This window comes from Humulus lupulus, chromosome 4 (genome assembly GCF_963169125.1).
Source record: "Humulus lupulus chromosome 4, drHumLupu1.1, whole genome shotgun sequence".
NCBI lineage: Eukaryota > Viridiplantae > Streptophyta > Magnoliopsida > Rosales > Cannabaceae > Humulus > Humulus lupulus.
In genome coordinates this window covers 204,323,251-204,340,719 of record NC_084796.1, presented here as the reverse complement: position 1 = coordinate 204,340,719, position 17,469 = coordinate 204,323,251, and the positions used below count along the sequence as shown (strand labels likewise).

The 17,469-nt window shown below is 35.1% G+C and overlaps 1 protein-coding gene across 1 annotated transcript; it reads right to left on the bottom strand.

The window, feature by feature from the left end:
• Window positions 1-10,237: 10,237 nt before the first annotated feature.
• Window positions 10,238-12,740, bottom strand: LOC133832818 (uncharacterized). Its single transcript, XM_062263109.1, has 3 exons — window positions 12,431-12,740; window positions 10,509-12,352; window positions 10,238-10,378 (listed from the first exon to the last, which is right to left on the bottom strand). Exons 1-3 carry the CDS (start codon window positions 12,738-12,740, stop codon window positions 10,238-10,240), a joined length of 2,295 nt encoding a protein of 764 aa, XP_062119093.1.
• Between the last annotated feature and the right edge of the window lie 4,729 nt (window positions 12,741-17,469).

Below are 17,469 nucleotides of genomic sequence, written 5' to 3'. Positions count from 1 at the left end.
GAAAAATCATAACTTATCAAAATATGCATTCATACCATATTAAAATACCATTTTTAATATTACCATAACTTAGGATAATAATTTTGTTTCAAAAACTCATCAAATTCATTTTAGTGAAACACACTTCACATTTTTTTACAAAAATTCCAGCAACCATTTTTATCTTAAAAAATCACCATATTCAATTTAAAAACTCCTATTTTTCTAAAAATTCAATAAAAATTCTGTATGTGTTTATTTGAGTAAAATATCATTTTATTGGGACTTAAAATACCCTTTTTAATTCCATAATATTAACATAATATCAAGGATATTACTTATGCATGCAAATCATTTTTTTTTATCAAACTTTTACCCAATTACTTACAAAAATCAGCAAGCTTAATTTCTCATTAAATTCATCTTTTATCCCAAAAATTTCACATAAAATCATACATGTCCAAAATCTCATCATACTCTTATTATATACATAATTCTAAGAATATTACTAACATATTCACATGCAATCTTATAAAATCCCATTTTTTTCTATTCCATTGAATCTACACATGAAATCCAACAAAACACTAACAATAACAATAACAATAACATACATTAATTCATAAACACCATATTCACATATGCCTTTATATTAACCTAACATGTTTCTATCATTATTTTCATGCATCTTAAAATTTATTCATTCACAATATCACATGCATCCTATCAAAATTTCATGGATCCAAATAGCAAGATTTCCAATTATCATTTTACCCAAATTACATAGGTCCTAAAACATGGATCTAATATATTGAAAATCATACAACATCAAACAAAATATCAAGATGATCCTTAGGTATGCCTAGGCCGAAACCCCATATTTGCATTCATAATTACGACTAATCATTATACATAGAAAATCAACATCAAAACCCTTTTATACATCAAACCATAATACCCTTCATGCAAATCAAACAACTTATTCTCATCAAGATATCAAGAACACAAAGTACTCATTTTTTTCCTACCCAAAACATAAATCCCCTTTAACCATAATCCCTCTAATAATCTATCCATCAAAACCAAAAATCACAAAATTTAGGGAGGGATTTCATTTCCTCTTCTTGATAGAAAATCAAGAATCCAATCCAATAACCTCCTTGCTCAAACCCTAGGGGTTGTATATTTTGAATAATCAAGATGGAGAAGAAGATGAACAAGGTTAGAGACAACCCGATCAAAATACTAGATTAATCATAAGGAACACAACCAAAAACCTTACCCTAGCTTGAACCCTTTTTCTTCTTCTTCTTCCTTTCTTCTTCTTCTTCTCTCTCTAGGTCACGCCCTCTCTCTCTCTCTCTCTCTCTTCTCTCTATAATTTGGCAGCCCTCCATCCCAAATGAGCCTTCAACCTCTTTCTTATTTTCTATTTAAATGCCTCAATCTTCAAAACCTAGCTAAGGAAAATGTAATTATCATTTTCCTTTATTTTCCCTAAATCAAAATATAATTCAATTAAAAATTATACTCAGCCAATCAATCCATCTTATCATTGACAGCACACTAATTCCTCTCTTGTCTTCCTTGGCTGTCCATGGCTAATAAAGGAAATAATGCTATTCTCGTAACTCTAGGGTGCTGAGACTTGGGACTGGGTTTTGACCCGTTTCTGTTACGTTTTAGGAAAAAGGATATTCACAGAAAATGTAGATAATTTTATTAGCTTTCTAACGGTATAAGTTTTGTCTAAATTGGATATCCACAGCCCATTTTATACTCATTTTACTGAGGCTGGGTCTAAGGTTATGGGGAATTCAAAAAAATGAACTCTATCATTTCTCACCATTTGTTTCCCAATGTTTTTCTTGTGTGAACACAAGCCTCTTTATTTCCCTTTCCTTTTATTTTCCTTTTAAATCCCTTAATTAAATAAAAATAAATAAACCAATAAAAAGAAATTAATGTGTAGAAAACTATTGTATGCACACCATGCAACCATGCACATGCACATACTCAATCACTAGGGTGCATCACTACCTACCATGCACCTTAGTGCATTAAACCAAATCTCACATAATCACATTTTAAAATAAAAATAAATATATATCATTTAACAAGTAATTTCAAAAAATATTCTACCAACAATTCTAACAATTAAATAAAATATCAAACAATCAAATAAAACAACAACAACTAATAAAATAAACAATATTTAAATAAAACAATTCATCCCACTTAACACTTAAATAAAATAAATCACAAAATTTTAATAAACTAAAAAAAAAAAATTTGGTGCACTACACCAAGTTACCTATATAATTAATTATTTTTGTTTGTTTATTATTTTTAACTAATTTAAATTTAAATAAAGCTCATTAAGTTACCTATATAAGGATATGATATCTAGAGTTTTCAGAAGGAAGTTAGTCTCAATTCATTCATTGGGTAAGTGAAATCCTAGACAATCTAATCATTTCTTAGCCACCATCTCTTCTTCTCTTCTAGATCTCTATCTCACTTGTTAAGAACCAGCCCACACTAGTTCTAGGTTGATCAAAGGCTTGGTGAGGAAGACTGTGTTGCTGATCTAGTTCAATCTCTTGATAATACTCTGCTTCAGAAAGGAATCACGGGTTATAGAGATTGAAGGAAGGAGTTGTACTAGTTCTGCTGCGTATATGTAAGTTTACGTACTTAACTCTGTTTTGTATCAATTTCAGAGGAGCATTTTCTCGGAATTTACATGTTTTTTTTCATAATATGTAAATCACATGAAAATAAATAAAGATCCTGCAATATGTATTTCCTCCAGTAGCGCGACCGCGCTCGTGTCCCAGAACCCAGGATATTTTGACTCAATTTGAGGTTTCCAGACTACCAGCCCAACCATGCCAGTGCCCCAGTAGCTTGAAATTTTCTGAGTGCGAATGCGCCGAGGGTAGGCAATCTGCACGCTCGTCATGCTTGGGAAGCATGCACTTGACTATATCTAGAATGTCATGACCAAAAATCTTCTGCTCCAATTGAGCCTCGCTCATGACAGGTGAGGTGATAGAGAAATTACCCTCAACTGATGAGGGTGGTGGGTCGCGAATCTGCCTAATGAACGCAACAAAATCCTTGTTGGAAGATGATCCATACTCTATAATAATAGCGAGATAAATCGCACCTTGCCTTGGACGAGCATGATCTCGAGGAGGTTGTCGGGGAGCCATGATAACGCAGCTGGTCAGAGGATCATTGTCTTGAAACCATACCTAAAACAAATAACATATAGAGTAAGTACCAACAACTCACAAATAATTCCATGAAGGGCCTGTTCTCTGCTAGCAAAAAGCGTGACAACTCGCGAAAGAAAATTCACATAAAACATGCAAAGTACCTCTCCCATCATCCCCAGAAGTTGAAGAGGAGGTCCGGGACCTCAATGGATCAACCAAGGGACGAATCCTTAGGATGGTGGAACTGCCTCTTTCAACAAAGAGAAATTTTTTGGAACACCCATTGCCGTGCGAGAAAGCAGTAAGTTGAGAAACTAAGTTCTAGGAGCTTGAGCTAGGGGTGAGCGCGCCCCGTCACCAGGTAGGTGTGCCCTTCGGTGTTAGGCATGAGCATGCCCTGTCACCAGTGAGTGCACCCAACCTCCCAGGCGCCGATCACCAATGCACCTCGCTCTCCAATGGCCAATTTGGGAGGTCCAAAAGCTTACCAAGACAAAGAAGACGCTTGTGGGAGTGGACCCAAGGGCGAGAGGTGCGAGCTCAACAATTAAGATGAACCCAAGGCGGTGACTAGCTAGTGGAAAGAGGGAAGGTGGAAAAATGCTTAAGTGAATCCTCAATGTGGTGGGTGAATGGACAACTTTATAAGCTCCCTTGGCTGGTGCTTGGAGATTAAGCTTAATACTCTAATGACCTAGTTGCTCCACGCGAAGGAGGAAGAGGAGGAGATAATGGTCTTGCTTCTCTTAAACAAAAGAATGAAATGAGTGGCGATACAAGGACCCCCGTCGCCACCTTATAAAAGGAAGTGCCTAGGTGGTTCCCTGCCACCAGCAGTGAATGGACTCCTAAGGATGAACCCACTTACATTCGACAAGAAAAGAAATGCTCAGTGGTCAAGATGACTCCTAAATTAACAAAACCGCAAATGACACCAAATAGGAGGCAATGTACGAGCCTCTACAGAAGTCGCACAAGCCACCGATCGCCATTAATCACCTCGCCGATGGCGACCGCACTCAGCTACAATGGAAAAGATGTGAGAATCAGATTCTCTCACTCAGGGTCAGACCACGCGGGTACAGGAAGAGCAGCCATCCCATTGCCAGTCACATGCATTAAAGCACTAATCGACCAACAAACTTTGCATAATAATAATGGTACAGATCTATATTCATTGGAGATCAACTGCCTATGAATACAAGGTACCCATGCACCACCAGAAAGAACGACCTCCTCGAGAAATCTAGCATACTCTCTATATGTTCAGCACCACGCTACTTATACAATCTCTCTCAAAGAAAATGATCATTATACGGGTATGAGTTACAAAGTGAAGGTGGCGGAGAAGCCAACTACCTCCATGAAGACCAATCAGTGCCGAGAAAATTCAAGACCACAAATTGTCTACTATTGCGAAGACCAATTAGCTTGGAGCATGCAAAGCCGGTAAATGGTCCCCCAAAGCGACCATGGAATGGGGCAGGTGGTCCAAAGAGGTCGAGAGCGCCAGTGGGGGATTACCAGAGGTGGAGGCTTTGTTTGGACGATTTCTGAACAAGAAGTCAGCGGACCGGGCGATAGACAGGCCCATTGCTACTCGTTGGTCAAATTCCAACTCCCAACCGAGGGAGTGCCTTAGGCCAACCACAGATGGGTCATCTATCAAGGGATTCAGTGAGAGGAGGGTTCCAACCAACTATAGCAATCTGTTGGAGCCTTTGATCATGCCGGAAGTGCATGCCCCCTATCTCGGCCATTCCCCACCACATGCGAAGAAGGATGGGGAGCGAGTGGAGGTCGAGGTCCTGACGATGAGGACAAGCTTTCCTAGTAGTCTTCAGAAAGAGCTTCAACTTCATCTCTTCCATTCAAAGACTTCCCAAATGAAAGGAGTCAATGCCAGAACGAGCCCAGAGACAACAAACTGACGGACTACGGCAAGAGAGCTACCCCCTACGCCTACATGGAGCCTGACTTGGGGGGCAAATGTTGTACCCAAAATTCGACACTTCTATGTGGACACCTGAGAAGAGATGATGTGTCAAGAAAAATTGGCAAGACACAATACTCAATACCAGCTGCCAAGACAAGTGGCCCTCGCCACTCTCCCAACACTTAAGAAGAGGCAAGAATTGCCAGAGCCGGCCTACTTCTCCCATCGCGTGAAACCAAATGATCCTTAGATGGTCATGCCAACACCAATCGTAAAAAGAAAAGGAGCCCTAGCCAATCGCCCTAGCCGGTCGCACAAGCCAAACTAACACACATCACAAGCAGCAGCTAAGTCGCCATCAGCCACAGCTGGTCGCCCGAGACCCTCGCCGGTCGCCAGCCACACTCATCGGTCGCCGAGGGTGCTCACCGGTGGCCCTCGCCACCCAGACTTCTTCCGCACCAGAGTGCGCCTTCAACCTTTAAATGAACAATTTACGTCGGACTAGAATTTTTGGTGAGACAGAAACCTACCTCCATCAAAGTGTACTGAAATTTAGCCTGATCGGGAAACAAGTTTCCACCGTCAGATCCTCCTATCTTCTCGACTAGAAATAATGAAAATCGAAATGTAACAAGGGGAGAAAGACAAGTCAGCAATTTTACATTTTCGGAGAGAGCTCCGATTCTCCACTATTGCCACTGCCCCAAGAACAAGTTCAAACTCAACTTGTTCTTGAGGGTTAAAAGTTCATCATAAATAATACTGACTAGAGTGGACGTAGGTCATCTTTTTTTGGGAAGAACCACTATAAATTTTTATCTACTTAATTTATTACTGCATTTATTTCTCTATTCTTTGGCCCACTATTCGTCAATAAGTTCTGCTTTGAGATTTTTCACAAAAAACAACTATTCATTTATTACTCTGTGCAAGTTGCCGAAAACATGAGTCAACATTTGCGTGTATATATATAAATTGATCATCATTTTATTTATATTTAGTTTTCCAAAATTTAAATTTTTATATGATCTCTTATCTTTTCAAAATTTTAAATTATACACAGTTACATTATTTGTTTTTATTTTCTTCAAAATTGTGTTTATTTTTCTATGTTTTACAATATATTCGTTTTATAAAGTCATTAACTTATTAATTATAATTACATGGAAACAATATTTTATCATATAATATATAGTAAATTGCGGCTAAAATACCTAAAATTTTCAAAATATTGTACTTTTATATCCAATTTTTCGGTAATAAATATACTCAATATTTTTAAAATGTTGTATTTTTATACCTATTTTCTTTTTATTATTTTAAGAAATAATAGGAAAGTGAAAGAAAAATATAGGGTTTTAATTATATTTTTAATTTTAAATTATTTTCACTTCGTTATTATTTCTCAAAATAATAAAATAATCATTTCAGATTTTAAAATTAATCAAAATAATTAAAACTTTTATTTTTCTTTCACTTTTTTTAATAAACTTATATTTTTTATTGATGGGAAAATATTTTTTAATTATTTTAAATAATTTTTTTATAAATTTTAATAAAATATTTATTAATTTTTAATTTAAAATAGTTATTTTGATAAATAATAAGAAAGAGAAAATAATTTAAAATTTAAAAATAATTAAAAGCTTATATTTTCTTTAACTTTATTATTATTTCTTAAAATAATAAAAAAAGTAAGTATAAAAGTGCAAAATTTTAAAAACATTGAGTATATTTACCGTCGAAAAACGTTTGGGAAAAAAAGTACAAAATTTTGAAGTAATTAAGTATATTTACCACCGAAAAAAAGATTGGATATAAAAGTACAACATTTAAAAAATATTAAGTATATTAACTGCAATTTACTCTATAATATATTATATTTCTAAGATACTCTATTTATTTTTAAAATAATATATTATTATTTTTTGAAGGAATAATTATTATAATTTTACATATTTATATTAAAATTATAAATAGTTCAATAGTTGTTTTTTTAACTAGTTCAATGGTTTGTTATATTAAAATCAACTTATTAGTTTTAATATTAAATTTCAAATGTTCAATTGTCTAAATATTTTAAATATTAATTTTCTATTAGCTTTGCTACAAAAAAAATCTTCAATAATATCTTTATCAAAAAATTCATTGTTCTTTTTTGTTAAAATTTTTATCATTCAAATTTACTTCAATTATATTATCACCGGTAGATTTTAATTTATAAATATAATTGGTGTTATTATTATTATTATTAGTCAAAAAAATTATTTGTAATTTAGATTATTGACTCCTTCGGTGAGATATCAAGCCTCATTTGAAAGAAACTACTAAGGGCAGTAATTGCATATTGCAGATAAGTTTTTACTTTTCTCATTCATTTAATTGGTTTTCTAATAATTATTGGGGCAGTTCTTATTATTTATTTATTTTCTTGTATTTTATCCATCATTCATTTAATTTTGATTTATTAATATATATATTTTTATTTCTAGTTAAAACAAGTAATAGAGGCTGCCTAACTCTTCTTCAAATTTGCTAATCTCCTTGTTGATAAAATCTTTTATTTTGATTGTGAAAATGTAGAAGTCAGAGCTTTCTTTGTCATTTTAATTGCTTCTCTTCTTTAGTTCCATAGAGCCTGCCATTAGTGGCTAACAATATTCTTTTCTCTAAAATGAAGTTGTATTATTAGGAACTTCAAATCTTTGTTATTTATCTTTTTGGAGGTATATATTTCATATTAGATATGCATTACATATAAAAAAATGAGCTTACGTTGTTAGAAGAGTATCCACCTTGTATTATAACCATTATACTTTATTATTCTTATCAATCAGTATTTTGTCATTTGTCAAAAAACCTCAATTAACACAAATAAAAGACAGTTCTATTTCAAAAAACCTCAATTATATGATATATTTAGTACTTAATGATTATATATTTATATCTACTCATTTACTAATCAATATTTTATTTTTCTCTATGTAAAAAAATATTAATTTTTTTGTCCACTTATTGACTATTAGATAAGAAAAATGCCACTCAAGAAATAATGTCTACAATAGTTTAGTCTAAGCAATCTTAATGGCTTATTTATTTTATCTATTTTAAAAACATTACCAAAACTAGCTTTATCAATTTTATATTATATCCAATGGAAAAATTAAATATAGTGCTAAATTTTGTACAAAACATATGGCACAATATTTAGCATGATGCTCCAATCTAGTTTGCTAGAGTTGAACTTATTCAACAATTTGCTTTAGCTGCACTTTAAGAAAAAAATAGATGAAGCATGAAGTTGTTGTATATTTAGTAAATTTTAATTTGAAAATACTAAGAGAGGCAAAAAAAATATATATTATAACATTTGATAAACTCTATAATAAAAGTTGTTTGTAGATATAAAATTAATGTTTTTTTAAATATCTAATAGATATAAAATTATAAAAATATATTTTTTGAACAAAATACAAAAATATATTTATGATTTAAATATTATATATAATGTAAGATATATTTTTCTTATGTCTGTTAATAAATGACATATTTGCGGTAACAATGCCTATGTAGTTAAGTTTGTTGTACTTAAATACTTATGTAAATTTTTTTGCGACAATAATGCCTGCCGTTAATGTTTTTGTGCAGCCATTGGTCCCCGAGCCATTAGGGGTATACAGGGTACACGTGGCACAACCCAATTGAGTTAAATTATTAAATTTTAAAAAAATATTAACAAAACCTAAATTCTTTTTTGTTTAATATCTTAAAAACATTTCTATAACTATTCTAAAACAAAAACAATTAATATTATGAGATTAATAACATCTAACCTAAAAAAATGATATGTAAGCTTCACAGCTACAAAACATCCCCAGAAAAGATGATCGAACACCCACACCCAGAGAAGGTGACCTCACCTCGACGCTTTTCCCCCAACCTCACCCCGATGCTCTCCCCCCGACAGTATAGCACTTCAACCCACTGGAAGAGAACTTATAATTCCTTTGAATTGGGGGTTAGGGCATATATTGCAGTAGGTTAATGGAGATTGAAAAAAATTTCCATTGTCGACCACCAAGGCCAGTGGTAGAAAGAATGGCTTGGACAAACAAAAATCCTGGGCAAAGATTCAGAACATGCAACAAGTATCAGGTAAGATTGGTCTCCATTTGTTTTCGTAATCTGATTAATTGAATAAATGATTATGGGTATTGACTAGAAACTTTGTATGTTTGGGTCAACTCAGATTCATGGTGGGTGTAATTTCTTTGAATGGATAGACCTTCCCATGTGCCAACGAGCAAAGTTGGTCATCCCTAGACTACTAAGAAAAATTGGTGACCTTGAAACTGAAATCACTTCCCTAAATACGACAACTAAGTCATCGGCAATGCAGTGGTTCTTCAAATGGATTTTGAGACATAATCTCACAACCTTCAAAATGTTGGAAGAGAAAGCTGTGAAAGTTGTGCTGAAAGTAGGGGTAGAGTAAATGATGGAGGCCGAATGCAGTGTTACTACTTTTTGAATACTTTGTATTTTTCTGTAATTCTATTGGTTGTGGTTATTTGGGCTACAAAATCAAAACAGAAGTTGCATTGATTTGTAATGAATTTTGTTGTAACATGAAGCCCATAATCAATGTAATATATCTTGGTCTATTTTGATGGTCATTTTTATTGCCCAAAATTAAGTATTCAAATTCAACAAGCTTTTTGAATTCAATATTCTAGTTTATGCATTTTGTGAAATAAATATGATCAACAACTAGTTATATTCATTACCATAAGAGATGGGTACAAAAATATATGCCTAAAAAGCCAAATGTAATTGATCTGTACATGACCAATATCATGGCTAGCATGACCCTGTCATGACTCAAAAAACAGATATGATCAACAAGTCTATTTGATCTATGAAAAAGGTGATTTGTACATGATTCTAAAATGGTCAACATAACACTTTCATGACTCAAAAAACAGCCATCAACCACAATATCCAAATACCAACTTTGCATAACACATAACAGACACCAAAATACCAGATTCGACCACTAGTTCAAAATAAAATCAAAAGACAAAACTCCTTCAAGTCAGACAGTATCGGGTTGAGCATCCTTTGCACCATTACTTCCTCCTTTAGCATGTTGTTTCAGCCTTCTTTCCTTCCTTTTAAGTATGGCTTCAGTTGGTTTCTGCGGTGGTGGACGGCCTCGTTTTTTGACTACATGATTCTAAAATAGGTTGAACAAACAAATATTCAGCTCCAAATTCACAAAACAATGATAAAGCAACTAATCCTAAATTATTCTTGAATCAATGATAAAAATTATCTAGGACGAGAAGAAAACATAAAATTTATACCTGAACCACCTTAGCAGATTTGCATGTTTCTCTCTTATGCCCTGTTTTCAGACAATTGTTGCATGTTTTAACTTGTCCAATTCTTCGAGCTTTCTTTAAAGCAGGTGCAGGTTCATTTGTCTCCCTTCTCCTAGCTTTCTTAGGTCTTCCAGGTAGATTCGTCTCAGGTGGTGGATCAATTGGGTTGAGTCCTGTCTGAGGCCACATATCTGGACTAGGCATAGGATGCACACTCTGTTCATATGCTTTTTGCAACGATTCTTTTTTATAGAATCCGTGGACATAATCAAAGACATTACCTCCCATGAAATAGATAGTAGCTAATTCATGGCCAAAAGGAAGCCCAAATAGTTGAAACCTCTTACATGTACAAGTTCTGAATTCAAATTCGACAACCAAGGCACTACCATTGCTGCATTGAACCTGAAACTCAATCTTGTCAAACCTAGTAACCAGACAATGCTTTGCAACCTCTTTTTGCTTCTCAATTATCTTCAAAATTCTCTTCCCCACAGGTTGAGTCATCTTCTCCAACTTAGCTTTTTTGTTATAAAATCGAGACATCAACCAAAATCTAATTTTCTCTAGTAGAGTTATAATTGGCTTGTCGCGAGCATCAAGTGTGGATGCATTGAAACTCTCATACAAATTATTCACCAAAATGTCACATTTTGGGTACTCTAAAATATGTGACTTACTCCATTCTGTGGGGTTCTTCCTTGCCAGCCAATTGTAAGCACCATCTGAAACATCCTTGACTTCTTGCATTGCTCGATCACACTCAGCTTGTGTTGTAGTATTAGCTACTGCCCACAAAAGCTGCTTAAGTAAAAGCCCAGGATATTCCTTTTTAAAGTTAGCATGAAGGTGTCTAACACAATACCTCACCTCACACCCACTAAAGATGGCTCCCACTAAATTTTCTACTCCTTTTCGACGATCACTCATCATTATCACCTTGGTAGGACTCAAATTCCTTAGATCATCCTTCAATAGCTCCAAGAACCATGTCCAAACCTCATTGTTTTCCTTTTCAGCAACACAATAGGCAATGGAAAACATGGAGTTATTATCGTCAATGCCTACTGCAGCCAATAAAATTCCCCTACAATATCCTTTCAAGAAGCAGCCATCAAGACTAATTAAAGGTCTACAACTCCCCAACCAGCCATCTCTACATGCCTTAAGACAAATATAAATACGTTGAAATGTCCTTCTCCCATTAACCAAATCAGTTTTCAACTTCACAGTAGAGCCATGATTGGTAGCCAACAACCTTTTACAGTTATCATCAAGAATGGTGTATTGTTCATTGACAAACCCTTCAACCATCTTCCTTGCTTTTGTCTTGGCTCTGTAAAATGTCCAGCTAGACACACGTGAGTACTTGGTCTTTGCAGTTATATCCCTAAATGCAGTGAATTCCATACTCGGATTTAGCCTAAATTTCTCCAAAAAGTGCTTTGCAAGCCAAGTTGAGGTCAGCTTTTTATTGTCCAAAACAATGCCACAACTATGCTTGTCAACAAGTGTTTTAACCCTCATTATCTTGCCATCTGTCTTGTTAACTATTGAAGCACACAACATCCATTCACAGTTTACACCCTTGCACTTACCTCTAACTCTATTTGAATCATTGGCAATAAATACATGTTCTTGATCACCTTCAATAAAGTACTCCCTTATTGCATTCCTTAAAATTGTAACAGTGACAAATTCCATGCCAAGAACAAATTGGAAGTTTTGCATTTTGGTTTTCGGGTTGAATTCTTTGGAATTTTTACTAGCATCAAACTCATCAACTGACTTCAATTCGTGCAACTCCTCCTTAGAACATATACCATCTGAGTCTCCATCATCAACATTTTAAGTACAAAAATCTAAAACTGATCACCACCACCTCCTGGGGTTAGACTGTGTACCCATATCTATCTCAGCTTCAACATCTTGCTCAAATTCTTCCTCCTCCAATATAAAATCTTCATCATTCTCTCTTCTACTACAACCAGTTTTCTTTCCTTTCCCTTTTCTGTCACGCTGAACTTTTTCTTGGCTCTCCTCAGCTGTATTTTCCCTCACATCAGCTTGCTTTCCTTTCCCATTTTTGTCACCCTGAACCGGTTCTTGCTTCTCCTCAACTGTATCTTCCCTCACATCACCAATATCATCCTCTGAATTTGAAAGCACAACCACCTCTGGTATTTGGTTCTCCGTATCACTTTCATAATCCATGTAGCCAAACTCTTCTTCATATTCCTCTTCATTAGGTTTATCAAAGTCAACACCCTGAAATTCCTCTGACTATTGATTAGCATCAAACTCTTCCTATTCCCCATCCATGGCTGCATCAACAGGGATACCAACAACATCTGCAGGGACATCACAATCATCTGGTAGTTCCTCTATGATACATCTATTTAGAGGAGGTAAAGTGGTAGCAGGGACATGTGTTAACAACTTCTGAATCTTCCTTCCAATCTAAAGGTCGGACTGTTTCAGGAAAAACAAGATATGTATCAATCTTCGTAGCCCGATTCCTCTCAATATCCTCCACGATTCTTAAAATCTCCTTATCCCCTACCACAATGAAGCCCATATTAAGCACCCTTCCTATTGGTTTGTATAGAAAACCCATTGGAAGTTTATGTCCTAAGTTCAAGGCCATTCCATCCAATTCCATCCTAGTGAAGTAATCGGTATCCACCCAATCAACATAATCAGCTTTACCTCCTTCATATCTTCAATTGCCAAATGGAGTAAACCAGCTTCCCCCATGGTGTATTGTAATAGTGAAGATGTTAGTATGACCACCTGTTAAATAAAGACAACTCTGGTTTAAAATACTGCCCTAGTCAAGAGAAATAAAACTGCTATGTCAACACTTCACACACACACAAACTGAAACACAATATACTTCACACACTTGAAGACGATTGAACTATGGACCACAAAAACAAAGATTCCCTCAATAAACAAAGCATATATTTCAATGGACCCCACTCTGTCAATTGTATGCACATACTTCCCAACAACAATTTGACCCAAATGTAATAATACCACCTATTGTAAATCAACAAAACTCTCAACCCCCCCCCCCCCCCCAAAAAAAAATAAATTTGATACCCTTCCCCACCCAAACTGCTCTATATAGAGTATCCTTATCATTCTCCCCAAAAAATTGTAAAAACACTTTGAGAAGAAATAAAACCCAATCAACAAGTTTTGTACAAAAGAAAAGGACTCTCCATAGTTGGGTGGTTGTTCCTCCGGTTGTCGAATGGTCCACATTGTGGAGGCGAAGCCGTCGTTGTCTCTTCCGTGCTCCTATTGCGAAATGGATGACTTCCTTGACTGATTTTTCTCAAGCTCCTCCTTTGAACTTTCTGTGTAAAGAATTTTTATCGATTCATTCGAATTGGTTTCCGATTGTTATATTTTGTGTTATATTCTCAGTAAGGAAATTTTAAATTTTTTTTGTTTTAGAATAGTTTTAGAAATGTTATTAAGATATTAAAAAAATATTTTTTGTTAATGGTTATTTTTTTTTTGGTTTTAGATTAGAAAACAGAAATATATATTTTTTAAATTTAATAATTTAACCCAATCGGGTTGTACCACGTGCACCTTGTATACCCCTAACGGTTTAGGGACCAACGATTGCACCAAAACATTAACGGTAGGAATTATTGTCGCCAAAATTTTTACATAAGCATTTAAGTGCAACAAACTTAACTACATAGGCATTATTGCTGCAAATATCCCTTCATAAATTTATTTATTTTAAATATTTTATTTTGAATAATCTATTTAATAAATTAGTAAATGCATAAAATAATTATAAAGTTTTCTATACGGTATAATTTGAAGTTGAGTTGTATTAGTTTTAGATTCTAACTTTTCAAATGCATAAGTGTTTTTTTATAAGTTGCCAAACAAATTTATTGCAACTTTTTCAAAAAGGAGCTTGATGTTGTAGTTTTTCACCAACAGTAGACTTAGGAGTCTGAAAATGAGAATTAGGCTTCTTAGGTAAACCATAAACAAATGGTAGACAAGGGTTTTATGTGGTTTAATGATTCCATTCACCTAGTCCATGAATCTCTATTATTCTCTTAGGATTTTTTGGAAAATTTGTTTAAGACAATTTTGGCAGAGTTTTTGCATACAATTTTTAGTCCATTTTTTTGCCTATTCCTTCTCTATTTATAAGGGTTTCATGGGCAAGGCTAGTGACCGTTTACATCTGAGTAAGGTCTACATTAATTCATTAACGTATGAATTAATTCCATAAAGATATCAACTGCCTGATATTATAAGTTTATTAGGTAAAGGTTACAACAGTTACTTTTTTTCTCATTTATCTGCATAACATTTCCAAGTCTGTAGGCATTCAAGCTTGTGCACTTTATTATACTACAACAACCAGAATGCATCCCTAAAACTGGAGGCTATAGGTTATAGTAATCTAACTCGAGAGAAGCTCGTGGCCCGATGAGGGCGATCTAGGAATGATGCTAATAGATCTCCATAACACATATCTAACGTACTCCGGGGAACCTTTTGTAGCTATTCTCTATTGGTGTAAGCTCGATCTATTCATCCTGGAGCTGGTACGAACTCTCCAGGATTCAATAATCTTCATTAATTGCCTGCGAGTTGTACCTCGAACAAGACGATTGAACTCATATTTTTAAGGTGCAACATTTTCCCCCCAAGCCCCTGATTGTGTGTGACGTCACTCCTGACATGCACAATATAGGCTTTTCTACTTCCATTATGGGGAATGTGCCCACCTACCCACTCGATTTTGGGACACGAGTCTTCTTTTTACAGGAGTCTATTCGAGTTTCAAGTACAGTGACAGTTTTGTTGTCGTTTAGTTTATTTCATTTTAGCCTTTCAATCTCAAATTACCTTGATCGTTTGGCTCTGATTCTTTCTTAGTCTTTGCGTATATATAGAAGCACAAAACCTAATACTCGTCACCTTTGCATTTCAAAGTTTCCTTTTTTTTCTTCTCTCTGAAACCCTCAAGCTTGCTTGACGATTTCTTCTCTGGGCTGCCTCTCTGCATTTCCTCAATCTTTGCAATCTTTCCAGTTTCCTTTGATCAAAAGCTATAAGTATTGTTGACCCTCGTTTTGGTCAACTAACACGGAGTCAAATGCTTGAAGTAATGGAAATTGTTGAAATAGATCTAATGGAAAGAATAGTAAACGACACAACAAATTATAGTGGTTCGGCCCCAAAAATTGGTAATGACCTACGTCCACTTAAGCTATTATTGATATTAATTCTCAAAGGAGTGATCAAAGAACTAGGGTTCTCTGAGTTTCACATGCCTTAGAGGGATGAATAATACAATAAGAAGATAATAGCTCTAATTCTCTTGTAAAGCATAAACTTAAATTAGCCAAAAGTCCCCTCCTTGAGCTATTTCTCTCTATTTATAGGCTCAAGGAGGATTACATTTATTAGTTATAGATATTCTCTCCTAAATAATCGGATCATCAGGGATCATGGGAGATAATATCGAATACGATTACAATTGTACAAGATTATTTCAAAATGTATGGAGTATACGACCAAGCTGGTCGTATATAAAATCCAAATGTTATATCAGGGGAATCTCACTGGTTGATGGTCGAACAGAACTTCTGCCAGGTGTCAACCATGTGCTAAAAACGTCTGCCACGTCACCCATGCCTGCTTTTTGGATAACATTTTCCCCCTAAGTTTATTTATTACGACCAACAATAAATGAACTTTAAGGAAAATGACTCTTCGATTACCCCACCAAATCTGTCAGAGTAGTTCGTGCCTTCTTGGAAAAAGTGACCTACCCCTGTCTAATCATTCCTTTTCGGTTCCCAAGCAATCCATTGACAGCTATCACTCTTCCCCATGCTTTGAAAAGAGGAAACTTATGATTACCTCATTTTTCATACCACAGACGAAATTTATAGCCTCCAGAACTTCCTTTTTCTTTTTACGCAAGCTATTTTTCTATCAAGAAACCCTAAGTCAGAACCCATACTCTCCCTGAAGATCATCTTTCGACGTTCTAGGAACCAGCAGTTCGCTCACCTACGCTCAGAATTTCTTCAAAGCTTCATAATCTTCGCATCGGTAAGCTTCAGAACTTTTTGCACCCTTCATTTTTGTTGTGCATGCTGATGTAAGTTAGATTTTAGGTTCTGATATTGTCTGTGTTCTTGGGTTGAGATGCATGAAAATAGGAAATTTATCGAGTGATGCTAGATAGGGTGGTGTATTTTTGCCATTTAGGAGTTATGAATCAGTTTAATAGTCGAGATCATAAATTTAGGACATAAAATCAAAGTAAAAATTCGATTTTTATGCTAGTTGAAAAACTGAGTTTTTCCCGCCCTTATTGAAGTTGAAAAAGATTTTTCAGAAAAACTTTTTGCTTTCACTTTTTGATTTGTTTTTCAAACTGTTCATGTGAAAAATTTAGATTTCGTTAGAATGCTGCTGTATAAAAGTTTGACTTTTATACGCGACCAGCGTTATTCTAACCAACTTTCTAGGCTCTCCATCCTCACCTCCCCATTTTTCTGTCCGCAAATTTTAATGCCAGATTGGTGGGGAGGTGAGAGGCCGATCGAAGACGATCTTCTTACGCAACTGCTTGAAGGTGAAGAACAGCCTGCCCAACGCATTCAAGAGATTCCTTTCTCTAGAATCTCTCCTTCCAGACCTCAACCATCTCCAGTCAGAATGAGTCGTGTCAAATCCACTGCCCAAAAGAAGAAAAAGCCTAAACATTCTTCAAACCCTCCCGCTCAGCTTGACTCGCAGGCTGGGGTTCCCTCGACCAGTGGTCGAGAAAACATTGTCCCAGACCCTCTCATCCAGGTTAGGGCTCGCCCTCGGCATTCAGTTCTTCCTGATGTCGAGTGGTATCTTTCTCCACTTAGCCAAGTAACCCCCAGGATGC